General features: G+C 45.7%; 1 protein-coding gene across 2 annotated transcripts in view; it reads left to right on the forward strand.

The window, feature by feature from the left end:
- Positions 1 to 26,911, forward strand: part of SERGEF (secretion regulating guanine nucleotide exchange factor) — a 219,698-nt gene that overhangs the window by 126,771 nt on the left and 66,016 nt on the right. For both annotated transcript variants that reach the window (XM_080816890.1, XM_080816889.1), the window contains exon 10: positions 9,905 to 9,941. In XM_080816890.1, the coding sequence (XP_080673016.1) occupies positions 9,905 to 9,941 (37 nt within the window). The remainder of the gene's footprint in view (positions 1 to 9,904; positions 9,942 to 26,911) is intronic.

Here is a 26,911-nt window from a genome sequence, read left to right on the forward strand (position 1 = left end):
ATTAACATATTCTCTCAGTTGCACAGTCCTACAATACATACAAAATATTTTCAGAATTGATACCTGTGTGCTACTATGAAAAAAAAAAGAATTCACTAAGTTAAAGATTTTTTTATAGCTCTTTTTGTTTTTAGGTGGAAGTTATTTAGTCAAAGAATTTTGTTTAAAAGTTACTAGGGGGTGTGCCTGGGTGGCTCAGTAGGTTAAGTGTCAGACTCTTGATTTCAGTTGAGGCCATGATCTCAAGGTCCTGAGATGGAGCTCCCTTCTCCCCTCCCTCCCCCACTCACTCTGTTGCAGTGGGGAACCTGCTTGGGATTCTCTCCCTCCACCCCTCCCTGCTGCTCACTCATGCGTGCATGTGCACGCACACACACACACGCACACACACACATACACTCTCTCTTTCTCTCTCTAAAATAAAATAAATCTTTTTAAAAAGTTGTTAGGAGGGGCGCCTGGGTGGCTCAGTCATTAAGTGCCTGCCTTTGGCTCAGGTCATGATCCCAGGGTCCTGGAATTGAGCCCCGCATCGGGTTCCCTGCTTGGCGGGAAGTCTACTTCTCCCTCTCCCACTCCCCCTGCTTATGTTCCCTCTGTCACTGTTTCTCTCTGTCGAATAAATAAATAAAATCTGAAAAAAAAAAAAGTTGTTAGGTTTGGTTACTTTTTTAAAAAAATTTTATTTATTTGATAGAGATCACGAGTAGGCAGAGAGGCAGGCAGAGAGAAGGGGAAAGCAGGCTGAGCAGAGAGCCCCATGCGGGGCTCGATCCCAGGACCCTGAGATCATGACCTGAGCCGAAGGCAGAGGCTTTAACCCACTGAGCCACCCAGGCACCCCAGGATTGGTTACTTTTAACCCCCTTCAGAATAGTTGTATTATTTATTTGAGATAAGTTTTGCCTATTATTGAGCTTCTTGTAAGTAGAGTCACACACTGTTTACCGTTCTGTTTCTGGTTTCTTCTGTTCACCAAGATTCTTGAAGATTTATTCATGTTGTGAATAGCAGTTTTCTTCCCTTTTGTTATAAAATATTTTGAATACCACACTTATCCATTCTACTGATGATGGATATTTGGTTAATTTTATTTTTTTATTTTATTATGAATAAAAATGCTATGAACATTCTTATACATGCCTTTGGATGGAACGAAGTAATCATTTTGGGTACCTGGTTCTCCTGGCATCTGTGTCTATCTATATCGATCTATGTTTAGCTTGGGTTGATAATGCCAAATAGTTTTTCAAAGCAGTTGTTGAATTTATATTCCTGCCAGCAGGGTAAGAGTCTTCCAGTTCTTCCACATCCTCACCAGCACTTGGTATTGGCAGTCTTTTATAAGATTTTATTTATTTATTTGGCAGACAGAGATCACAAGTAGGCAGAGAGGCAGGCAGAGAGAGAAGAAGGGAAGCAGGCTCCCCGCTGAATGGAGAGCCCGATGCGGGGCTTGATCCCAGGACCCTGAGATCATGACCTGAGCTGAAGGCAGAGGCTTAACCCACTGAGCCACCCAGGCACCCCGGCAGTCTTTTTAGATTTCAGCCTGTCTTGGCTATTACTGGGCAAGAGTTCAATTGTTTTTGAGAAAGATGCTATAGGGTATTTTCTAACTGGCCTGATTCCATTAATTACCTGTATTTGAGGTTGGTTGGTTGGCTTACAGCGTTCCAGGCTGTTCTCAAGAGTATAGGTAACTTAATGGTGCACCTTTTCTGAAGTCTAGATACATTATTGCTTTAAGTGCTTTAGTAAGGATCAGAGATAGTCTTAGGTTACTTTAATATTGTAAGAAAGGGTACAAGTAGGAAGAACAGGTTAAGTGAATACCGTATAAAAGAACAATGAGAAGGTCATTTAGAACACAAACCACCTCAAAAACCTAGACCTTCTTAAACCCTCAGCAATAGAATCAAGAAATCTCACATTCTAGTGACTTAGCTACTCTTCTCTACTTTGATTGTTCCTGCTGTCCTGGTTCTTCTGCCTGTAACTGCTCCTTATATTAACCTGTGTCTGTTTATTCTGGCCATTGCTCCAGCTGCAAACTAGGGGACTCACTCCCTATAACCCCTTGCAGGCAGAATTTTCCCATCAGGCCACTTCACAGGCTCTAGCCAATCTATACATTAACCTACTCTGAGATAGGTTTCCATCCATAGTCCATCCACACCGGTTAGGTTGGCCACAGGAAACAGGAGTTCCTGGTATCAACATGGCAACTTAGGAGAAAGGAATTCCCTTAAAGTGGGGAAAGCAGGCATTCTGAGTGTCTGCTAATTTGTGTATATTATATTCTAATTCAGCAGACATTTCTTAAGTCCTCTCCTTTTTTGCCAATAGAGGAACTCTGTTGAAAAGGGAAATGAAGGGACACCTGGGTGGCTCAGTTGGTTAAGCCGATGCCTTCAGCTCAGGTCATGATCCCAGGGTCCTGGGACCGAGTCCCGAATCGGGCTCCTTGCTCGGCAGGGGAGCCTGCTTCTCTCACTGCCTCTGCCTGCCTCTCTGCCTGCTTGTGTATACTCTCTCTCTCTCTCTGGCAAATAAATAAAATCTTTAAAAAAAACATTAAAAAAAAAAAGAAAAGGGAAATGAAGCTATGCCAGTTCCTTTTATATGTTCCCAAATTATGTATTTTTATATATTGTGGACACATTATCTGCAGAACAGTGTCAAGCTCAAAGTAAATTTTATTCTGTAGATGGGGGAGGGCATGAACGGGTTTTAGTATGTATGAGATCTATTTGGTTGTTACTGTTCCATTTTAAAGATGAGGGAACTGAAGTCCAGAGATGCAGACAGATTTGCCCAAGGCCACATGGCCAGGAAGTGGCAGGGCCATGACTAACATCTAGGTCTTCTGGTTCCATAACTCCTACCCCACACTGACTGGGGAGACATGGTCTACCTCACGCCCAAATTATTAATAGTACAAAGGAGAGTTGACAAAAGGAAACTTCAGCCAAGACAAGTGGTAGGATTTAAGAGAAGATTGGGAAACTTCCTCAAGGAAGTGGGTTTGGAATTGAGTCGTGTAGGCTTAGTAGGGTTCATAACGATGTGGAGAAGGGAGAGTGGTATAAAAAAATGGTACAGATGTGGGGAAACAGATTTCCTAGGGGCAGAGAAGCTACTTGTGTTGATGGTTTTAGTAGGTTTCTATGTAGCAAAGGAGAGCGAGAGATCAGGTGTGGTAGGAAGTTGTTAGGAAGCTTTGAGACTATGACAACTTCCAAGTTAAAAAAAAAATCAGACATGGCAGAAGAAAGCTTGAAGTCATTTAGGTGGCTCTTTAAAGAGTCCAGGGTGGGGTGCCTGGGTTGCTCAGTTGGTTGAATGTCCAACTCTTGGTTTCGGCCCAGGTCATGATCTCAGGGTCTTGGGACCGAGCCCTCCATTGGGGCTCCATGCTCAGTGACGAGTCTACTTGAGAATTCTCTCCCTCTTCTGCCCTGCCCCTGTGCTCTCTCTCTCTCAAATAAATAAAATAAATCTTAAAAAAATAAACAAAAATGTTCCAGGCTGGAGTGAAAAGGACTGAAGATGGAGATCAAGACATAGATTTGAGAGTCTTTGAAAAGGCAGAACGTTGCAACAGGCTGGAGACGGGGTAGGAGGAGATAGAGCTGCCACGTGACAGTTTGAGCCTTAGTGATGGGGGTGATCTGGTACCAGTATCAGAAGAGCAGAGACAATATGTATATAGTGGTGATGCTCACAGGCTTTGGATCAAGGCTGACTTTGTGTATAGCCCCTTGTGACTTGGAACCAGTGATTTAGTCCTCTGAGTTTGCTCACCTGTTGAGTAGGGGCACAGATTCCTACTTCCCAGAGCAGCTGTGATGCTGTGCAGGTAGAGTGAAATTCCATGATGCCACATGCCTGGCATCCAGGCAATTACCAGCTTTTAGCTCCCTTCCTCCCCAGCCCAATCTCTCTGAGGAAGTAGTAGAACCTACTTTAAACCTCATCTTCTTATATATAAAATGTGCTTTGAAAAAAAGGAATTGGCTTTACAGGGAAAATGGGTTCTCTGGGAACACAGTCAATGGGACTTCGAGTTGGAGGACAGATGGAGCCTCTTATTTTTTGGCCTCCTCTGACATCTAGGCTTCAGTTAAAAGTTGAAGCCTCACAAGGGAGTTAGAAGTATCTTTGCACCCAAGGCTACGTTCTTCCAAAGCAAGCAACTCTGCTGCCTCTCTCCTGCCTCGATGGCCTCCATCTGGGGCTATTTCTGAGCCTAAGGGGAAAACTCCATTGGCTGACAGGACTGCAGTTTGCCTGTAAAACATGCACAGCCTCCCAGCCTGCTTTTCTAACAGGTTTGGAAATTACAGTTGTCTCCTCTGAGTTCTACACACAGGGCAAATGGGTTTGGGTGGAGTTCTAGCAAAGGCTGCACGGAGACACCCGTTCCCTTCCCAGTTAACCCCCGCCGTCGGGAGGCTGTCTTTCTGGAGCTTCTCCCAACACGCTTCTCCTCTGGGCGGTGGTGCCTGCCAAAGACTCTCGGCGGCGCAGAGCCCAGGCTTCGAATCCCTCCTCCGAGTCCCGGGGAATGGCCCGCCTCCGCCAGGCGCCTGGTTGCCATAGCATCCGCGGGGCACACGGGCCCATTGGCACAGGGCGGGAACCAATCAGAGGGCCCTGCAGGCCGAGGTGTTCCTGGGTGGTCCCAGGGCTGGGGCGGGGTTAGGGTGGGGGAGTTGCGGCGGGGCTGTTCCTGGGAAGATGAGGATGGCTCCTGGCCAGGGGCGCGGAACTGGCCCAGGCCCTGCATCCTCTCCTGGGGATCTCAGTGCTACTTTTCCAGAGTCCCCGTCACACACACACCTTCCTTGCTTGTCCCCCTCCCGCGTTCAGAGTTGAACAGTCTGATGGGAGTTATCCGCTAAGAAGGGCAGGGGTGAAGATTTGTTGCCACTTCATAGCCATTTCCCCCAAGAAAAAGCTCTGCAGCAGCTCCTTATTGGTCCGGAGGTGGGCGGTCTGAGCCCTAGGAGGATGTTTGGGCCTTTTAAGTCTAGGGCTGCCCCAACTTAAAATCCCTTGCTGGTAGCTACATGGTTTCCGGATACAAGGAACTGGGCCTGGGTGGTTGGTTTATTTCCATCCTGTTTGCCAACAGGGAGGTTAAAACCATTGGGAGGACAGAACACTTGAATCTGAAAGATCACAGAATCTGCAGCCCCACGAGCTGTAAGAGGCGGCGCAAGTGACTGTACTCTCTGAATCCCAATCGCCCCATTTATAGAAACAGTTGTAACAAAAGAACCTATATGCTCTCCTTGGTATAAGTAAATAATACAGGCAAAGCAGTCAGCTGGCTGGCCATAAGCACTCAGTAAGGGACAGTCACCTCTTTCTGGAAGTGGTACAGCAGTACTGCCCAGAGCTAGAGTACTCACATGTAGCATTTGGCACATGTTTTCACATTCATCCAATTTTTGCTTATTCACTTAGTTCTTCATTCATTTAACCCGTTAATGCATTCAGCATATATTCTGTGGGCATCTACTCTCGTAGTGTTCTGATTTTAGTCTTTATGCCCCCGAGGCGAGCACAGATTCCCTGGGCATCTACTACCAGCCAGTTCATCCCTGTCCAACTGTATTTGTGGGATCCAGCCCCCATGGGAGTTGCGACTCTCTTCACAAGAACTGATGGAGTCTAGTCTGGCAGGAGGCTTGCCGGGGCATCTTGGCCCTGTGGCAGCTGGGGGTTTGGAAACCGTTTCCTGTAGCTCTGCCTCCTGTGGCTGAGGGGCCTGAACAGAGCAGACCCCTGTAGTGTTTCAGCAGCCCTGAGTCAGCATACATTTCCACAGTCACTTTTGCTCCCCTCGCCTGTGGGGAGGAGTGCCCCCTTCTCCTGAAGGCCCCAGTCAGCCAGCTGGAAGCTACTTTCTCTGTAGTAGGACTCTTGTCTCCCAGGACCAGCCTCCTTTGCTGGTCTGCTGTGCTTTGCCATGCCGGAGTTCCTGAAACAATCCTGCTGTTGCTTTTCAGCCTCTTCTCACCTCAACACTATGTTCTTGAAGCCCCATTCCCTTCCTGCCCTCACTGTGCATCTCAGCGCCTGGCTCCTGTTGGGCTGGAGTGGCCACACCGCTACTCATACTTGTTTCGGGATCATCTCACTCCTCTTTGTACCCCTCCTCTTTGTACCCCTCCCCTACCTCCAACTTGATGCCTTGTCTGCTTGGGCTGTGTGACAGAGACGTTCCTGGGGAGGCAGTCTGCTGGACGTCTGAGGGACAGAGCTGCTTCACACAGACACACTTCACAAATAGACATGTCCTGTGTGATAAGGCTGTGATGCGTCGTGCCATGGGAGCATGTGGGGCAGAGCAGCCGGCTCTGCTTCCAGAATCAGGGCAGTCTTTACCAGAAGGTGATGTTTGGGCAATCTTAAAGGATTTAGCTAGGTAGACAGTGGGAGAAAGGGAATTCAAGTCAAGGAAAATAGTGTTCATAAAAGCCTGAAATTGCCTTATGTTCTTCGAGAAAATGTAATGTAGTGCGAATGGGAAAAAAAAGGGGGGGGAGTATGTTATTTGGGTTGAGGTTCATGAGTAGCAGAGAGAAGAAGTGAGGCCAGAAGCTAAACAGGACCTACTCATGCGGGCCTTGAAGGCCACCATGGGGGAGCCTATGAAAGGGCAGGACATTCACATATATACATAAGGAAAGTGAGACAAATGGCTGCGAGGGAATGGCTTGTCTCGTTTGTCCTGTAGCAGTTCTGTGAGGCAGACGGGGTGATGCCATTATCTACTGGTTACACCTGAGAGAGAACACTGAGGCCCGAGCACTTAAATATCTTGCCAAAGGTCTCAGCCAGAAAGCAGAGGGCCTAGGACTCACCTGGCTTCCTGGCTCTGAACCTCTTTCTCCTGGGCATGCTGCCATTGTTAACAGAGTCTTCTAGAAAGCTGCCTGCAGCTGGGTAGTGGGTGGATGCTAACAGAAGCCATGGGAAACAAATGGTTATTGATATGATCTTGTTGAAGGAGTTGTAGCCCTGGGATTTTGTGGCCTGTGGTGTTTGGTCTCCTGACCTAGTGCACAGACAGCAAGAAGCAGCAGGGAGCTTGGAGCTTCCAGTTCTGCATTTTCTTGACAAACTCCATTCATCAGGGCCTCGCTCATTAATTCAGGACAGCATCTGCTGCCTGATACTGGCCTTTGTCAGGGACTTGTTTCTGCAAGATCCTGTCCTCCAGGTTGGTCAGCTCTGTTGTCTGCAGCCCCAGGGTGAACCCTGGCGGTCAGAGGCAAGCCCTTTCTCTGTGTGCAGTTTGTAAAAATGAAATAACTTTATTTTTAAAAAACAAAGATAACGTCTAGCAGTACAGAACATCAGCTTGGAGATCAGGCGGAACTGGATTTTCTTTCTGCTGCTGCCATCTAGCTAGCTGTGGAAGTTATTTAATGCAGTGTAGACCTCAGTTTTCTCATCTCTAAAATGAACACAGTTAAACCTCTGAAAAGATTGTTGGGATGATTAAGAAGATATTTTTGTTTACAGAGCACATTGGCGTGCTGCTTGGATTTCATACATCTTCAATATATGGTGACCTGAAATCCTGCTGTTACTGCTTCCCCCACTGCCACCACTGCCATCACTGTTAAAAACTATTTGAAAACCAAAGACTAGGGGCGCCTGGGTGGCTCAGTGGGTTAAAGCCTCTGCCTTCGGCTCAGGTCATGATCTCAGGGTCCTGGGATTGAGCCCCACATCGGGCTCTCTGCTCAGCGGGGAGCCTGCTTCCCTTCTTCTCTCTCTGCCTGCCTCTCTGCCTACTTGTGATCTCTGTCTGTCAAATAAATAAATAAAATCTTAAAAAAAAAAGAAAACCAGAGACTATAAGAAAAAGTATTTCATAAACCTACCATCACAATGCAACTATCATTATTATTGGTTATATTTCCTTCAAATCTTTTCCCCACAACTTCAGAACATACCAGATTTTATAGCATATTTATTTTCCTAATTATGAGATCACTGTATATAATGTAGGAGAGCATAGAAAAAGCAAAAGGAAAACCATACTTATAATGCATACCTCATTCCTAGCCCCGAGGCTATCACTATGAACTTTTTTTTTTAAGATTTTATTTATTTATTTGACAGAGAGCGAGCGAGAGAGAGAGATCACAAGTAGGCTGAGAGGCTGGCAGAGGAGGTGGGGAAGCATGCTCCCTGATGAGCAGAGAGCCTGATATGGGGCTCGATCCCAGGACCCTGAGATCATGACCTGAGCCAAAGGCAGAGGCTTAACCCACTGAGCCACCCAGGCACCCCTCACTATGAACTTTTGATGTATCTTCTTCCAGTCTTTTGTTTGTGTTTTTTTAAAGAGTCAAGATCATACCACATATACAGTTTTTCTGTGATTTTTCATAGGGTATCAAGAGCATTTTTCTTTATTGTAAGCATTATTTTCCAAGGCTGCATAATAGTCCACTAGGTGAATCCACCATAATTTACATAAGCATTCCCCTACCGTTAGAGATCGAAGTATTTCCCGATTCCTTATTCTAAGCAGCTCCCTCTGGCAGAAGCTAGGGCCCCAGCCTCAGTGTCACCAGGAGGCATATAGTGAACTTGTGCTGTGTGTATGGTCCTGGGCGGGGGATGGGGGAACCCATCAGACAACTCAGGCACTGAGCCTCAAGGGAATGCGGAGGCTAGACACCTGGAAATATTGACGAGGGCAAAATATGCAGGTGTTTCTTTGCCAGACACTGTCAGGGAGTTCACGTAAGTGCGGGTATCTCTGTTTCCTCTAGAGGCTGGGATCTGGAGCACACAGCTTTTACAAAGACAAAAGTCTCAGAAGCTTTGCTGACCCTTCTCACCTACCAGTGTGTTAGTAGGCCTCCTATACTCAAATGGCTTTTGAGCCTGTTACCTTGACTGTCAGGGGCCTGTGCTAATGACCTTTGAATATCATTTCCAAGTGGTTTTAACTGGGAAGGGGTGAGAAGCTACAGCCTCAAGAAAGGAACTAGTGTGAGCCTTAGGAAGATCAGGGATGCTCTAGTCTTTGTTTTGATGCATGCTTGCTCTGACACCCAAGGCAAGTTATTTCCTCTTACCAAGCCTCTGTTGTCTCCCCACAATGTAGAAAGATCGGACTAGATGATCCCCCAGGGCCCTTGCAGCACTGATGTTCTACAGGGACCTGAAGCCTTCCTCTCGCCAGGAGCTGAAGTGAGCATCCTGATAAAGGTCACAGGATGCTTCTCTAGAGTCCAGAGTTTCTTTTAATTAGTACCTGGGGAAGCACTTACGCGTTTATATTCCCACTTACTTCCTCCTGGTAGCGGCTGGGATGAGTAGAGACTGAAAGTCAGGAAGTGCTGCTCGCTGGGTGAAAACACTAGGTTCAGAACCCCAAATGATTCTTCGTCTCTTATGTTGTAGCTATTTTTTCTTTTATGTACTTGGTTTTTTCATTCATTCTCTCACTTAGCAGATGTTAACTGAGTCCCACACCTTGTGTCATCCAGGCCTGTTCTCAAGACACATGCAGTCTATCGAAGAGACAGGAGCAGGTATAAAAGGCAACAAGAGAATTGCTACAATGGGGTACAGATAAGTTGCATTATGAAGGGAGTACTTGAGTCCACTTAGAAGCAAAGGGGTCTCAGTGGACACATTGAGCCTTTAAAGGATGAGTGGAAGTTTTCTAGGCAGTTAAGAAGAGGGCATTCCAAGCAGAGGAGCCACATGTGCAAAGGCCCTGAGGTATGAAAGTACATGTCATATTCTTTGTGAGCCAGGAGGGTGAAAGGGGCAGTGAGCAGATGAGAAAAAGTTGAGTACGTTTCTTTGGACAAGGAATTTTCTTTCTCTAATATAACTTTTTTTTTTCTTTTTTTAGATCTCTTGTGGCTCAGAGCATAATCTGGCTGTGATTGGTGAGTAATTAGTATACTGAGAACTGTGTGTGTTCTGAAACTCTGTGGCAGAGTTAGAGAAGACTTGGTTGATCAAAGGCCAGGGTACCTCTGTGTGTGTGTGTTTGTGTGTGTGTACACATGTTGGGGGAGATTCTAGGAAATATGGAAGTCTTTGGTTGCTCAAGGCTTTACTAGAAGCCCCCCCCCCTTTTTTTTTAAACTCATTTTTTTGTTTTTAGATTTTATTTATTTATTGACAGAGAGAGAGAGAGAGATCACAAGTAGACAGAGAAGCAGGCAGAGAGAGAGGGAGAAGCAGGCTCCCTGCCGAGCAGAGAGCCCGATGTGGGGCTCGATCCCAGGACCCTGGAACCATGACCTAAGCCAAAGGCAGAGGCTTTAACCCACTGAGCCACCCAGGCGCCCCACTAGAAGCCCCTTTGCTAGAAATTTCTATCCACATTATTGAGTGTCTTTTTAAGGTACCTAAGCTGGCCTCCCTGCCGCAGGCAGTGGCATTTGAGGGTATTAAAGATTTTACAGATGAGAGATATCATGTATAGAAAGCCAGACATAAAAGGGGGAGAAGACTGGGCTGCTCTTGTTTCTCTGAACAAATCGCTTACTCTGGTTCTTTCCTCTTTCTTGGGAGTAAGGGGCTCTGCTCACTGCCTCCCACTGCCTTGTATTCCATGGCACTCGGGAACTCCCAGAAGAAGCCAGCCTTCTGACTGGTTGAGGTTTCTTCTTCAGTGATTCTGGATAACCAAGGTTCACTGTTTTTATGATTAGGCCTATGAGTAATTCCTTCAAGATGCTTCCTCGTTACTTCTCCAGGTAGACTAGTATCCATGTCACTGCATTCAAGAGGCACGTCTGTAGGGCCCAGCTGCCTGAGTGCAATACAGGCCTCTGTATTGCATATGTGGTATGATCTCAGCTCTTTAAAAACTTACTAGTTGTGTGAACTTGGACAAGGTACTTGACCCCTCCATGGGAGGGCAGTAGCACCTACCTTCTAGAGTTGTGAGGGTTCCAGGAGTTAATATATATAAAGCACATAGAGCAGTGCTTAGCTCCTAGGAAGGGTTTTAGAAATGTCCATTATTATTATCTGATATTTGTTCTAATTGTCCTGTTCTGGGCGTTAGCTCCCCATCTGTAAAATGGAGGCTTTAAAACAGAAAATCAAGGTTCCCTCCTGCTCTGATATTTTAGGATCCTATTACAAACCCATCACTGCCTGCCTTCTGTTGGTGACTTCTGTTCCTGGCTACTTCTCTCCCAGCCTCCAACTCAGCTTCTGAAGGGCAAGGCCCCTGCATTTTCCTTTTGTTTCCTGCCGATCTGCAGCACCCAGAGCAGTGCCTGGTACTCGGCAGAGACCCGAGCACTGTTGTCTGAATCGAGCTTAGACAGGCTCAGCCGCCTGTGGTGGCAGCAGTTGGAAACACTACTCTGTAGGCCCAAACGTGATGTGCAACGAGGCAGAACCAAGGACAGCTGAGGAGGTAGGCTGCCAGCCAGCAGAGGGGGGCGGGGAGTAAACTGGGCTGGAGTCAGAGAAGGAGCGAGAAAATGTAATGGCAAACCTGTGCCGCTTCGCAGCCGCCCCAGATACTTTGTACCAGAGCTGCTCCAGCCTGGTTGTAATGAAGACAAGCTAAGCAGGGGATCTGAGGTGGTGCCAGGGGCGCGGCCACTGCTGCACTTGCCGGTCCAGGAGAGGGCTTGGCTCCCTCTGTGACCAGCGCCAAAAGAAGATGGCAGGGACTCTAAGTACGAGAAAGCACACAGTCCAGATGAAAGAGGGGCCGGCGCTAGCAGGGTAGCGGGCTGAGCAGACAGAGGCAGCCTCGGGCTATAGAAAGAGCATAGCCTGTGCAGGCAGTTAGCCTTGGTTCACACCGGCTGCATCTCCGCGTGAGCCTCCATTTCCCGCCTCATCTCCATAATGTGGGGAATTCCACTTTGCAGGACTGCTGTGAGGATTAATGTGTGTGAGATACCTGGTATATAGGAGGTGTGAGAGAAATGCGCGTGCGCATGCGTGCGTGTGTATATTTATAGTTCTGTTTGTTTCTTGTTTCTCTTGGTCAGGGTGGGGAGAGGGGAGAATGGCTTATTAGTGTGACTGTGCTAGTGAAGTCATTGTTACTTGGGAGGAAGAGATGATAACATTCTGGAAAAGTGGCCAGCGTTACCTGAGTGTGGAGAACATCAGAGGCCACAGAGAGCAAGGTGTGCCAGTGAGCTCCTGGAGGGTGGACCTGTTCTTTTTTGTTTTGTCCTCAGTGCCTGGTCTTGGCTCACAGTCTATTGAATGCATGGTTGCAGAGTCAGGGAAGGTGGGTCCAGTCACACGGCTCTGGGCCTGTCTCCCTGCATGTGTGTGAGCTGGGAGCAGAGGCATGGGGCCCTCCATGGGTGCCCTGCAGAGTGCAGGCTGTGTGACAGGAAGTGCCTGTTGACTCTGGCGGAAGGCCAGGAGAGGGAGACTAGCTGAAGGAGGAGAGTTCCTACCGAGGTAAAACCTGGTTCTCACAGCCAGCTCCTCGCCTCAGCCCTTCTACCATTGCCTACTTTAGATGGATTCCTCCCCCTCCAGTCTCATTCCCTGAGATCTGGGCCCTCTGTGCTTGGTGCTGGGTCTCCCATGTGGTAGGCGCAGAACAGTTACAGAATAGACTATAACAGAATATAAGGGAGCCAAACTTTCCTCGAGTGTAGAAGCAGCTTTAGTGTCTAATGAATGTGCGACAGACAAACCAGAGAGGGAGGCGGAATAGAGATGGGTGGAAGGACGTAACTCAGGACCTGCTTTTGGAATGGACACTCCACAAAGTGTTTGCTGTACCCATTTAATAGAGAAGAAACCTGAGACTCAGAGGATATACGGGTTGATCAGGGGTAGGTAGCAATAAATAGTAGAGCTGCCTGCCTGACTTACCAGACTGTTCTTTCCACCCTACCCAATGTGGGTGGTGGTCAGGGAGAGCACAGACCCTCGGGCCACATTGCGTGATTCTAGTCCTGGCTCCTGTGCTCAGGAGCTGTGTACCCTTGTATAAGTGGCTTAACCCCCCTGTGTCTTGATCGCCTCATCTGGAATATCATATTATTGACCTCATAAGGTTGTTACATAAAGTGCTAACAGTGCTTGGCACAAAAATAGAGGCTCAATAAATGTTAGCTGGCATTATCATCATCATCATCATCATTGTCATCATCATCATGTATGAAGACTTCAAGGAAGGAAGTAATTATAAGATGAGTATAAAAAGGCTTAATGTTCAAGGTAGGAACTCAGGAGCTAGAGAGGGAAGTATCTTCCCCGCCCAGAATGCCAGGGACCAGTGCAGGATCTCAGCGTAGCTACAGAAGGGATTTGTAAAACTTGGAGCCTGGGGACGCCAATCTGGGGGATCTGGAAACAGTGCTAGGCCGGATTGGTTCCAGATGGAGCTTCTGCTATCTGCTGCCCCAGACAGGGATTCAGAACCTGCACGTTCCAGCCTGAAGCAAACCCCACAGCAGCCACACTTGAGGTTTCTCTAGGGAACAAAATAATTCTATTCTGCTACTTCATTTGCTTCTAGGTTTCTTTTTTCCCCTTCTTTTGCAATTTGGTTTGGTTCTTTCCTTAATTTTCCAATGATGCTTCTCTTGACATACTCTGTGTCTGCCATGAGGCATGGCCGTCGCTAGACAGGATGGTTGAGGCGACTCGAGTTCCTACTTCAGACAAAGGAGTAGCTGCTGGAGTGAGGCGCAGAGAAACTCAAGTGATGATCCGGAAGGAGAGAGCTGAGGCAGAGGCCACAGCTGGCCTGACCCTTTCTAACTGTGTGCCGTGCACGGTCACGCCGGCTCAGGCGGCCTGATTCCTCATGTGTGTGATCAACCCGCCCCTGAAAGTTGTTCTTTGAAATGGCATAGGCATGTCAGGTGCCTGCTCAGTGCCTGCCATGTAACAGGTGCTTAGCAGGTGCTCACTCGCTTGGCAGGTTCACCTGGTTGTTTCTTTCTTCCTGCCTTCCCACCTAGGATTTCCCTCTGCATCTCACAGAGCTGGCTGACTCGCTCCCATTCGTGGGCAGAGACTGAGGTCAGCAGAGGTGACATGAGGGCATGTGACCACCACTTGCTCAGAAGATCCCTGCCTACCAGAGGCTGGCTCCCAGGTCCGGCTCCGTCTTTGGGGCCCTCACCTCTGTGTCTGGCTGAATTGGCTCCAGCTGTTTTGCTTCCCCTGGGAGCAGCTTATTTTGGCTTGAATGGGCAATTTGTTTGCCTTTTCTCCTGATGTGCAGTTGTTCAGCCTTCCCTTCCTGCAGAGAAAAAAAGAGCTGACTGCATTTCCTCTCTCCCCACTCCATGCAGACCTTTGGAAAGGATTTTATTGGTGGCCTTTTCCTGGAGCATTCAGGCTTGCCAGACATGCATTGTTAAAGGGTTAGATATTTGGCAAGAAAGTGTCATGCCGCCTCCTCCTCCTCCTCCTCCAAGCAAAGCCAGCTCTCTTACCAAATCGGAGCTATAATCTATGTAAGGATCTTTTCCCTCCTTCGTTTCAGTGATGATTTCCAATTATTGAACCTTTGTACCTTTGTAATATGTGTGGCAAAACATCTGACCTTCACTTGAAACCCATCAAGCAGTGTCAGAGAGCAATTTAATGTGAGAACTAAATCTTTTTTGACACTGGCTGTTCCTCTAAGAGGCCATACCTCCAAACCCCAGGGGCTTGCAGAGAGCTTAGAGGCAAGTGTAAACTGTACGGTCCTGTGCACAGTGTGATTGGCAAAGCATAAATGCTTTATATTATCTCATTTAATCCTCAGAGCAAATCGCTGAGTTGGTGCCGTTGTTAACTCCATTTTCTAGATGAGGGAAGCTGAAGCCTGGGCTGAGCAGTTTGTTGGGAGGAGTAAGTGTGCCAGGTCTTTAACCCAGGCCTCTAACTTCAGAGGCTGTGGTCCGCTACTCCCCATGCGGATATTTCTCCCCATGCAGTAAGGCTGCGGACCAGTGACAGTCTAGCCTGGTTTTAAGGCCACCAGATAAGATGATCTCATCCCTTCCTTTCAATACTTAGTTCCCCTTCATGTTAGCAACTTCTGTCTTGCACCCTAAATGTCTTCTCCTTCTGATTCAGCAGTTCTGTGTATAATCACCAGATAGAACTGTGAAGTTGATGACATTGTTTGGAAAACTACCCCTTTTTAGGATTCTTCTTCCCCCCTCTCATTGTCCCTTACCGCTTAAAAAATTAAATTACTTATTTAATTTTTGAATAATTAATGCACACATATGATTCAAACTTAAAAGGCATAAAAAGATTTAAAATGAAAAACTTTCCTCCTTCCCTGTCCTTCTATTTGTCCAATGTACAAAAATCCTTTTACCACATGTGCAACTAATGTCTGTTCATCTGTATTTTTCTAGTTTCTTTTTGCACATATTAAGTAAATGCTAAGATATATTTTTATCCCTCCTTTCACATCAGTGGAACTATATTGTACATAGTTTGTAGTGTCTTATTTTTTTCTTTCAACAGTTTATTAGCATAAAAGCCTCCCCAGATAGTATTACAGGTATATAATATTCCAATGTACCTATGTACCATGATTTATTTAACCCATACCCTCTTGATGGACATGTAGATCATCTCTGATATTTTGCTATTATAGGTAATGGTGTAGTGAACAACCTTGAGTATATATGTCATTTCATTGGTGAGATGTTGAAGAATAAATCCCTAGAAGCAAAATTATTGTATCAAAGAGTAAGCATAACAATTTTGCAAGAGTTATTTCCTTCATAGGCAATTTTGCCCTCATAGGAATTATACCATTTTTCACTCCCACTAGCAATAAATGAGTGCCTGTTTCTACAGCAAGAGTATGTCAAGAAACTTCTAGATTTTCGCCAATCTGATAGGTGAAAAACTACTAAGGGTGGTTTTTGTCATTTTTTACTTTTTAAATTGAGTTACAGTATATATACAGTAAAGTGTACAGATTTTAGAGGTCCAGTTTGATGAGTTTTTCCATATGCACATACCTAGGAAACTACCACCTAGTACAAGACACAGGACGTTTCAGGTACCCAAGAAGGTATCTCTTCTCAGGCAATACCCCAGCCCCAGAGTTAACTACTACTCCAGCTTCTGTCTCCAGAAATGAGCTGTGTCAGTGGCTGAACTGCATATAAATGGTGTTACGCACCGTGTACCCTTTTGTGTTCAGCTTCTTTTGTTCAACGCATTGTGTCTCTAAGACTCCTCTATTTTGTGTGTAGTGGAAGTTTTTTTCATTGGTCAGTATTAGCCCTCTGGGTGAATATACCACAACTCAGATGTCCATTTCACTGTTGCTTCCCCTTGGAGGACTGTGAATAAGGCTGCTGTCAACATTCTTACACATGCCTTTTGGTGAACATACACACTGGTTTCTCCTGAGTGCACAGCTGGAGTAGGATTTCTGGATCCGGTCCTTAGCATTAGTGGATAAACAGTTTTCCAAAGTAGTGGTGCCAATTACATATTGCCTGTCAGCAATATATGGGCGTTCCAACTGTGCCATATCCTTGCCAGGTGTTTTCAGTCTTGCTGATAGAGGCCATCCTGCTGAATAAGTAGTATGGAACCTCACTGTCATTTTCATTTACATTTCTCTCATAGCCAGTGACGCAGAGCGCCTTTTTATATACTTAGAGACCACTCGGGCAGCTTCTTCTGTCGAGTGCAAAGACTTAGTGCAAACACTCTCAAGTGGGTTTTTTCTGTGTTTTTCTTAATGTTTTGCACAAGGCATCCTTTATCTTATGGATTCAAATCCTTTGTTTTATATATGTATATATATTGCGAACATCTTTTCCTTTCTCAGTCAGTGGCTTGTCTTTTGCTCTCTTATTGGTGTCTTTTGATGCACAGATATCCTTAATTCCAATGAAGTCTAGTTTATCAATCTTTTATTTAATGGTTTGGGGTGTTTGTGCTCTCTTTAGAACATTTTTGTCTGCTCCAAGGTCCCGAAATGAAAATATTCTCCTTTGTGTTCATCTGGAAACTTTATTAATGTTGCCTTTTACATTTAGGTTTAGAATCCATTTTGAATCTGTATTTTAAAAAATCCAACAACACATTGCTCTAAAACCATCTATTGAAAAGTTCAACCTTTCCCCATTGAATTTTAGAGGCTCCTTTGTTATAAATCAAGAGACTGTATATATGTGTAAATTTGGTTTTCGATTCTCTCTTCTCTTGCATTAGTTTCTTTTTCTATGTGCATGCTAGTACCATTTCGCCTTGCTTGCAGCTTTATAATAAATTCCAATATCTGGTCTTAGATTTTCCAACTCTGTTCTCCTTTAAGGTGATTGTGACCTTTCTAGTCCCTCTGCTTGTAGTTATGAATGAAGATTGAGCACCTTTTTGTATATTCGGGAGCTCTTTGTATTTTTGTCTTTATTTTTTTTAAAGATTTTATGTATTTATTTTAGAGAGAGAGTGTGTGTTCACCAGTGAGGGAGGGACAAAGGGGAGGTGCAGAGAGAGAGAATCTCAAGCAGACTCTGCACTTAGCACGGAGCCTGACATGGGGCTCGATCTCAAGACCCTGAGATCAGGACCTGAGGCAAAACCAAGAGTTGGATGCTTAACCGACTGAGCTACTCAGTCACCCCTGTATTTTCTTCTTTATGAAGGGTTTCTCCACATATGTATTAGTTTTTCATCGCTACTGTAAACCAGAAAATTAGTGGCTTAAAACAACACAAATGAGTTATCGTAGACTTTGAGGTCAGGAGTCTGAAATGGGTCTCACTGGGCTGAAGTCAGGGTGTGAACAGGCTGCATTTTTTTCTGGAATCTATAAGAAGAGTGTTTTCTTGCTGCTTGCAGTTTGTGGAGGCCACCTGCATTTCTTGACTGTGGCTCCTGCCATCTTCAAAGCCCCAAGTGGCTGGTTGAATCTTTATTTCATCATACGGCTCTGACACTGACTTTTCTGCCAATATCTTCCATATTTAAGAATCCTCGTGATTCCTTTGGGCCCCCTCTCCCACTCTGGATAATCCAGCATAATCTCCGTATCTGAAGGTCAGCTAATTAGCAAGTTTAATTTCATCTGCTACCTCAGTTATCCTTTGCCATGTAACGTAACACTCACAGGCTCCAGGGATTAGGATTTTGGGATGATATCATATGGCTTGTCTCAATATCCTTTGCCCTTTTTTTCCAGATAGATTGTTGGTCTTTATCTAATAAATTTCTAGGAGCCAGGCACTTGGGTGGCTCAGTTGGTTAAGGGTCTGCCTTCGGCTCAGGTCATGATCCCAGGATCCTAGGATTGAGCTCCGCATCGGGCTCCCTGCTCAGCGGGGCATCTGCTCCTTCTTCTCCCTCTGCCTCCCAACCCCTGGCTTGTGCTCTGTCTCTCAAATAAATAAATAAAATCTTTAAATAATTTTCTAGGAGCTTTTTATGTATTAAGGCAGTTAGGCCTTTGTGGTTCAGACGACAAATGTATTTTCTCATCTTTTTTTAGTTTCTACTCTTGGTGTTTTTTTGTTTTGTTTTGTCCTGTTTTTGCCATGCAACCTTTTCTTTCTCTACAGACGAAATTTATCAGTCTTTTCCTGTGTGGCTTCTGGATTTTGAGTTAGAGAAGCCCTCCCTATTCCAGGGTATACAAGACTTTTCTCATATTTTACTCTATTACTTTTTAGGTTGGTTTGTTTGTTTTTTAACATGTAAGTCTTTGATCCGTTTGGAACTTACTCTGATACACAATGTCAAGTGTGGATTCAACTTCTTTATTTTTCCAGATGGCTACCCAATACTGTCTCAACACTGCTTACTGAATTCCCTTTCTTTGGCTGCCCTCCTGGATCCCATTGCTTCCAGGGCAACCCTACGGCATAAAGAGAGGCAGTGACTGACCCAAGATTGCCAGCTGGTCAGTGGCAGAGCTGGCTAGACCTCGGGTCCAGCTCATGCTGCTCAGTCTGAAGCTGGTGGCTGGTTCTCGAGGAGCTTTCCCTGGGGGTCGTGGCCTCCTGGGCTTTTGGCTGAGACAGAGCAGCCCCTTGGTTCCGTGGGCTCTCAGTGCGCTCTCCCAGGTCATGCTTTGCTCATCTCTGGAGTGAGATATATTCGTTGCCACTGTCACACCTCGCTGCATGGGTACTGCGTTTTCTTCTCTATCAGGCTGAAAATGTGATAAAATCTTTGGCATTCAGGAGAGATCTTTTACAATTAATGCAGAGATGTATTTACGGACCACTGGTTATTGTTTAAGTCACATTTCTTTTGAGTCATTTGTTTTCAAGGCCTGGCCTCACATCACAAGGTGTGCCTTTTCAGCTTTCAATAAAGGTGGATTTTTTTTTCCACTATGATTTCCAAAGAAGCAATGGCAGTATCACTCCACAGGAGTCATTCTTTATGAGACCACACATGAGGGTGCCAGGCTGTCAAGGAGACTCACGTACTTGCTAATTACTCTCTCATGCCAGCCTTTGTGGGCACAAGGTTGCTTACCACATTTTAGCACAATGCTCTGGTCCTTTTAGGATTGCTTCCAGGAGCAGAAACCACAATCGTGACCCATTGTCCTTGTTTACAAATACAAGGCTTGGGGCCTAGCAAAGGTAAATCTAACAAAGGTGAACTCAAGGTAGAAACTACAGAGAGGTAGATGAGCTGGAGGCAGCCTTCTGCCGTGGAGAGGCTGAGGTCTGGTCCCAGCGTTGTCTGCCACCTGTTTCTATGTGATCCGGGGCAGTCATTTCTCTCTCTGGGCCTGGGGATCCCCACACAAGAAATGTTTCTAAAGTCTGCTGCACCACTCAGGTCTGGCCTCATGTAGACAAACTGTGTTGCCCATTTAAACAAAAAAGATTAATTAATTTATTTAAATAATTTTTGTATTGTGGTGTCATTTAATGAGGCCTGCTGTTGTAACAGATTTTTTAGTGTATGATATGGTATTGTTAGCTGTTGGCACAGTGTTGTACCAGGGACCTCTAAAACTTACTCATCTTCCTTCCTGAAACAGTTACTTTTCTTGGTGTCCATGACACCCTGCTCTCTTGATTCCTTCTGTTTCACTGGCTGCTTCTCCTTAGTCTCCTTCATGGGCTCTGCCTCTCCTCCTCTCAAATGCTGAAGGTCTGAGCGCTCTGGGGCTCTGTGTTAGTCTCCCGTCTCTTCTCTCTCTGCAGGTTTTCCAGTCAACCTCATTCAGTCCCATGGCTTTAGACACTTTTTGTATGCTGATGATTTCCCAATTTTTATGTTCGGCTCCGACCTCTCCTCTGAGCACCAAATTATATATCCAGGTCCCCATTTGACATCTCCACATTAATTTTAAATAGGTATCTCCAGTGTAATGTGCCCAGAATAGATCTTTTATTTGTCTTTTTCAAGACCATCTCTACTGGGTCTTTTTCTCAGTATATGGCATCACCATCGACCCAATTGCTGAAGCCAAAAATCTAGGAGTCCATATTGATTCCTCTCCTGTCCTCATTCATCCTCACATCGACTCCCTTAGGAGGTCTTGCTGACTTTACCTGAGAACGTCTACTTTGCTCCATTTCTACTACTACTGCTTAGTCCACACCACCAGGGTCCCTCCTTGGGACTGTTTCTGTAACCCTAACTATACCAGGACTCCCTTCTCTTCCCCACCACTAGAAAAAATGGAATTCCTATGACATGGGTATATGGTAGCCAGAGTGCTTTTATGTGTCGTACCTCTTAATAGGCTGAATTGTCTCTACCTGCCTTGCCTGCAGGGCTCTGCGCCTATCTGTTAAATACCAACCAACTGTTACATACAGCATTCTCCTCATTCCTTCCCTTACTAGTGGCTGACAGTTTGCCTTGTGGCATTCTGGGTGCTGTGGAGGAAGACAGCCAATGCTTGTTCCCTCATGGAACTCACATTAAGTGGGAAAAAGAACTATGAATGAAGTCTGGCACATAGTTATGTACTTAATGAACAGTGAGTGAATCCCAAGCATAGAGTGGTAAGAATTAGAGGAAAGGGTTGAAAGGGAGGAATGGCTAATTCTGCAAATGCTCATAGAAAAGGTAGCTTTTGAGCGGAGGAAGGGTAAAGAGCCTTGTGTGCTGAGGGACCAACATTAGGAAAGGGAAGGAAGGTTTAGGCTTTAAAGAGTGAGTCATGGGGGCGCCTGGGTGGCTCAGTGGGTTAAGCCGCTGCCTTCGGCTCAGGTCATGATCTCAGGGTCCTGGGATCGAGTCCCGCATCGGACTCTCTGCTCAGAAGAGAGCCTGCTCCCCTCTCCCTCTCTCTGCCTGCCTCTCTGCCTACTTGTGATCTCTGTCTGTCAAATAAATAAATAAATAAAATCTTAAAAAAAAAAAAAAAAGAGTGAGTCATGGCTGAGGGACAGTGGCCGACCATCAGGACAGCCGAGGGTAAGCTAGGGCCAGGTCTCCAATGGCATGCTGAGGGGCATTGACTTTATCATATAAACAGTGTGGAGCCATTATTGGTCATTTAGGAAGATACTTCAGAAGCTAACAATTATAACAGAAGATAAAAGCCTTTAAAAAATGGATAATGCCTTTTTGCAGAGAAAAGAAAATGGATGGTAGTTGGGTGCCTACTATGTTCTGGCACCATTCAGAGCATTTTGCATGTATCATTTCATTTTACCATCACCATGTAGGATAGAAAGTAGACAGATGAGCATTGTCCCTGTTTTTTTCAAATGGAAAATTGAAGACTCAAAAGAGGTGGAGCCCAGGATTTAGACCAACTGTCTATCGACTCCAAGGTCTGCCATTCCCCCTTCATCCTGCCACATCCCTGAAGGGGGTCATGCTTTGGGTTAATTAGCATATCAGGAAGCACCAGTAATCTTAGAGCGTGCAGGTGACTTTGGAAGCCAGGAAGAAGCAGCAGCAGAGCTAGTACTGATAGCTCTTGTCTGCCTCTGCCCCGTTGTCCTCAGAGCGTAGCACCTCCGGGAGCATGGACAGCATGGGACAGCTTTGACCATGACCAAGAAGTCAGGTCTGCAGGCCTGCTCTGTCCTTCCTTTGAGCAAGCTTCCTGAGCCTGGGTGGTACCTAGACTCACAGTGTTGCCCCTTAGCACCCAAAGGCCTTGGCTTATGCTGGAGCCCTAAATACCACCAACCCCATGGCTGCTGTCCCTGCTACCTCTTATCTCTCTGGAATCCCTCTCCCTCCTGCGTGCACCGAAAACCCTTAACACAGAACAGCTGAGACTGTTCATTCCAAAGTGCTCTCTCTGGGCAGGGCTTCAGCAATGCTCTATTTGCCCATTTGGCCATTCATGGATTTACTGATTCATTAAGAGGCTGCACCATGTAGTAGAAAGAGCCCAGGGCCAAGGGACCTGAGTGCAGGACTAGCTGCTGTCCCCTTGGGCTGACCACTTTCCCTCTCTGGTCCTCCTTTTCTTTATGGATAAAAGAAGAGAATTGTATAAGATAATCTTCAAGGTGTCTTTCAGCTCTGCCCCTTTCTGGGTTTTGTTCTTCCATAGAGTCATGCCTTGCCCCTAACATAGCATTAAGGGAATGCTTCTCAGAAGAGGTCATGTTTATGGTGGATCTTAAAGGATGAGTAGGAGGAGGAGAACGGCATTCCAGCAAATGGGATCAGCATGAACAAGAGCACAGAGAAGGCATGGCATGTTGGGGGAAAAGAAGGGATCAGGAGGGGAGCAGAGCAGTGGGAGACAAGGCTGCGGGATGTCTGCAGCCAGGTCACAAAGGCCCCAAATGACAAGCTAAGGAGTTGGGACTTCAACTTGCAGGGTAACAGTAATACATCACGGTATAGCTCCTGTGCTATACTTTCTCTTTTCCTGGGGTTACAATTGCCTGTTTTTTTCCCTTCTTCCTTTGATTGATTTTCCATATACTTCAACAGAGGAATCACAGAGGAATGGCAGTGGGTTTGATTTTGTGGCTTTGTAAGATATTAATTCAGTAATCTTGTGCTTTTCTGCTTGAGACAAGAAAGATGCTGCTGACCTTCCAGCCTTCAGCACACTGAATGTCTGATGGCTCCGACCAGGCATCCTGGCTCCAAAATCCCCATCAGTTTCCTTGGCTTGGACCCACCCCATCCTAGGTGGGATTAGCTCGAGGCTAATCCTTTCCTCTTCCCCAAGCATCCATGAAGCTAACAGGGACAGGAAGCTCACAGCGTAGTCCTCGTGTGGCACATGTGTGGACATGAGTGCCTCTGACATGTGCCCACAGCTCCCAGTGCCCAGGGCTCTCTAACTCACCTGCCCTTTTTCATGGTCACCGCTGTCTAGGGGTTCTCAGGAAAGGTTTGGTCCCTATCGTGCAGGTGAGGACAGGGAGTCTCAGAAAGGTTGCCTGATTTGCCCCAGGCAGCAGCGTTAGCTGGTGTAAGGAGCCTGAGGCCTTGGAGTTAGGAGGCCGGGGCTTCTAATTCCAGCTCCGCTTCTTCATATCTGTGTGACCGTGTGCAAGTTGTCACCTTCTCTGAACTGTGGGTTCCCCTTCTTTGAAGATTGAGGTAATAACTGCTTTTATAAATGCTTGTCACCAGAGTGAACCATGTAGTTTCTGGAAAAGCTCTTGGCACAGAGAAGGTGCACAGCGTGTCTGATTCTGACTCACTCGAGGGCTCTTTCTGGTGTTTCGCCTTGCTTCCCATATGGCCCTTCTTGTCATCTTGCTCCTCTCTTCTCAAGTCAATGCTACAACATAGACTACTGGAAATACTTTTCCTGTGTGCCCAGTGTGAAGCTGGGCCCTGTGGATGGGACACAGGGAATGGCCCCTACCCTCACTTTGCATATGGCCTGGTGGGGCATGTGTGGGAGCAGAGAGGGTCTAGCCTTCACTCTTGACATAGAGCCAAGGGGATGTGACCATCCTGTGGGCCAGTGATCTCCTGCCTTCTCCAGAAGCTTACCTTGTGGCACACGCCGGGCTAAGCTCTTACGTGTACTGTTTCTAAGCTCCGGTATACACTCCCACATACTCACGTGCGCCTGTAGCTTCCTTACACTGTAGCCTTCAGTCCTGTTTTACATATGAGAAAAATGAGGCTCGGGAAGGGTAAACATCTTGTTTTAAGATCTTACAACTGATGCTGGGTGGCACTATTTGAACCAGATTATCTGAATCTGGAACATGTGCTCTTATTAGATAACTTTCTGTTTACTACAGAATAGTGTGTATATGTGTGTGTGTGTGTGTGTATGTGTGTGTGTGTGTGCATATATACTCACACACACAAATATATGTAGTTAACAAGTAAAAAAGTACTAAAAGGCTTAATAGCAGTTTCTGCCTCATCTTTTCCCACCCCAAGACCCATTCCCAGAGCCAGCCGTTTTGAATTCTTTTCAGGTATTTACCTCTGTGTTTATAAACCAAATGTTCATTTAAGATATCAGTTTTAGGGGCACCTGGGTGGCTCAGTGGGTTAAAGCCTCTGCCTTCAGCTCTGGTCATGATCTCAGGGTCCTGGGATCGAGCCCCGCATCAGGCTCTCTGCTCAGCAGGGAGCCTGCTTCCTCCTCTCTCTCTAACTGCCTCTCTGCCTACTTGTGATCTCTGTCTGTCAAGTAAATAAAAAAAAAATAAAATAAAAAAAGATATCAGTTTTAAATAAAACAAATTACATCTATTGATTTCTTAATATAAATTAAAATTTAGGGGCACCTGGGTGGCTCAGTCAGTTGAGCATCCAACTCTTAATTTTGGCTTAGATCATTATCTCAGGGTCATGAGATCGAGCCCCATGTCAGGCTCGGCGCTGGGCATGGAGTCTGCTTAAGATTCTCTCTCTCTCTCTCTCTCCCTTTGCCCCTCCCCATTGCTCTCTCTTGTTCTCTCTCCCCCTCTCTAAATAAATAAATAGGTAAATAAATAAAGCAAATTATTTCTATTGATTTTTTAATGTAAATAAAAATTATCTTATACCACCACCCCCATTTCCTTTCCATCCTCCCACTGTACTTGAAATCATTAGTCTGTTATTAAGATCAGTGTAAATACCTTTCTCACTGCTGAGCCAAGTAACATATCATGATAGAGCTCCTGGGCTGACTTTCTCTTTTTCTGGGGTATTGCCTGGTTGTTGTTTTGTTGTTTTTTCCCTCTTCCTTGGTTTGATTTTCTGTATGCTAACCGCTAATTCTTCCCAAATGCCACCAAAATATCTATAAAACACCTCTTCATCTCTCTTCTTTTTTTAAAGATTTATTTATTTTAGAGAGAGATAGTATGGGAGTGCATGCGAACAGGGGGAGGGGCAGAGGATGGGAAACTCAAGCAGACTCCCTGCTGAGTGCGGAGCCGGACTTGGGCCTTGATCTCATGACCCTGAGATCATGACCTGAGCCAAAAATCAAGAGCCAGACTCTTAACCAACCAAGCCACCCAGGCACCCGCCTCTTCACCTCTTGATACTCTTTTCATATGGTCAGATATGTCAAGTCTGTTAGCAGTGTCCCCACCCCCGCCCACTCCAGAGTCCTGCCTCCTGGCTCTGGCGGAAATGCTTACCCCAGGTCTGCACCACTGCTACCATGTGATTTCTTTTTACTGCTCTCCTGTGTTAAACCCTGTTTCATCTGCTCTCTGTCTTCCTCCTTCTTGAGATTGGTCTCTTACTTTGTGGAGCACAGGTTCCAGTAGCTCTCTGAGAAAGAGTAGTTGGACATAAATTTTTGGTTCCTTGAATTTCTGAAAATACGTGTATTCTGTTCCCACACTTGGTGGTTTAGTTGTGTGTAGGACTCAGGATTGGAAGTCCTTTTCCTTCTGATTTTTGGAGGTTTTCCCATTGTCTTCTAGCTTCTAGTGTTATTAGTGAGAAGTCTGTCATTTTTTTTTTTCTAATTTCTGTTCCTTTGTATGAGACCAGGTTTTTTTTTTTTTTTTTTTTTTTCCTCTTTGAAATTTTTAGGAGTTTCTCTTCCTCTTCATTGCTTTGAACTTTTATGATGATGTGCTTTGGTGTGGGTGTTCTTTTATTCCTTGTCCTGGTACTCACTGAACCCTCTGTTGGAGGCTTATGCCCTTCAGTTCTGGTAGATTTTTCTTGAAATAGTCTTTTATAGTTTTTTCCTTATTTGTCTCAGTTCTCACTTTCTGGGACTTCTTAACTGTATATTGAACCTCCCAGACTTACCTTCTAGTTTTCTTAGTTTTTCTCTCCCCTTAGACATCTTTATACTTTTTGGATCACTTTCTGGGAAATTTAGTTGACTTGATCTTCCAACCTTTGAAATGAAATTTTTATTTTGGCTGTCTTTTTAATTTTCAAGCACTCTTTCTTCTTTTTCAATCCTTTTTTTAAAAAATTAATTTTCTATTTTTGATTATAATGCGGTCTTATCATCTATTATTTCTCAATGGATATTATTGTAGTGTCTTAAAAATGTTTTTCTTTTGCCCTCTGCCTTTCTCTGTCTATTTTTTTCTTTATTTGGGGTTCTGTCTTACATCTTGGAGACTCGCTGGATGTTGTTTATTGCCCCCCAATAAGTACCCTTTACACCCTGTTAAGTGTCTCCCGGGTAATGGATCTCTCTGGCCTGCATCAGGAGACTGATCTCTGTGGCCTGCACCAGCAGGCTCCCTTGCCCTCTGGCTTCTGGTGGGATTTGGCTAATGAGAGGCACAGCAGGAGATCTGGGGACCAGAAAAAGGTGAGTACAGGGTGTTTATCCCCCCCCCCCCCCGCCGGCTTGAATCCCTGCTTGGTTGCACAGCTCCTGCCACCTGGCATCCCTCTCCATAACTCCACCCTCTCTGGTTGCACTAGCCACAACCTTCCCTTGCCTCTACTGGCTGAGAGGTGGTAAAGCTCTAGCTTTCCCTAGTGGTCCCGGGCCACGAAACTCTCCCTGTTGCTTTCCCTGAACATTGTCCCTGCTTCTGTGAGTGGTTCCTTTATGAAACTCTTCCCTGCTGCTTCTTTG

Source organism: Martes martes, assembly GCF_963455335.1.
Source record: "Martes martes genome assembly, chromosome: 10".
Classification (NCBI taxonomy): domain Eukaryota; kingdom Metazoa; phylum Chordata; class Mammalia; order Carnivora; family Mustelidae; genus Martes; species Martes martes.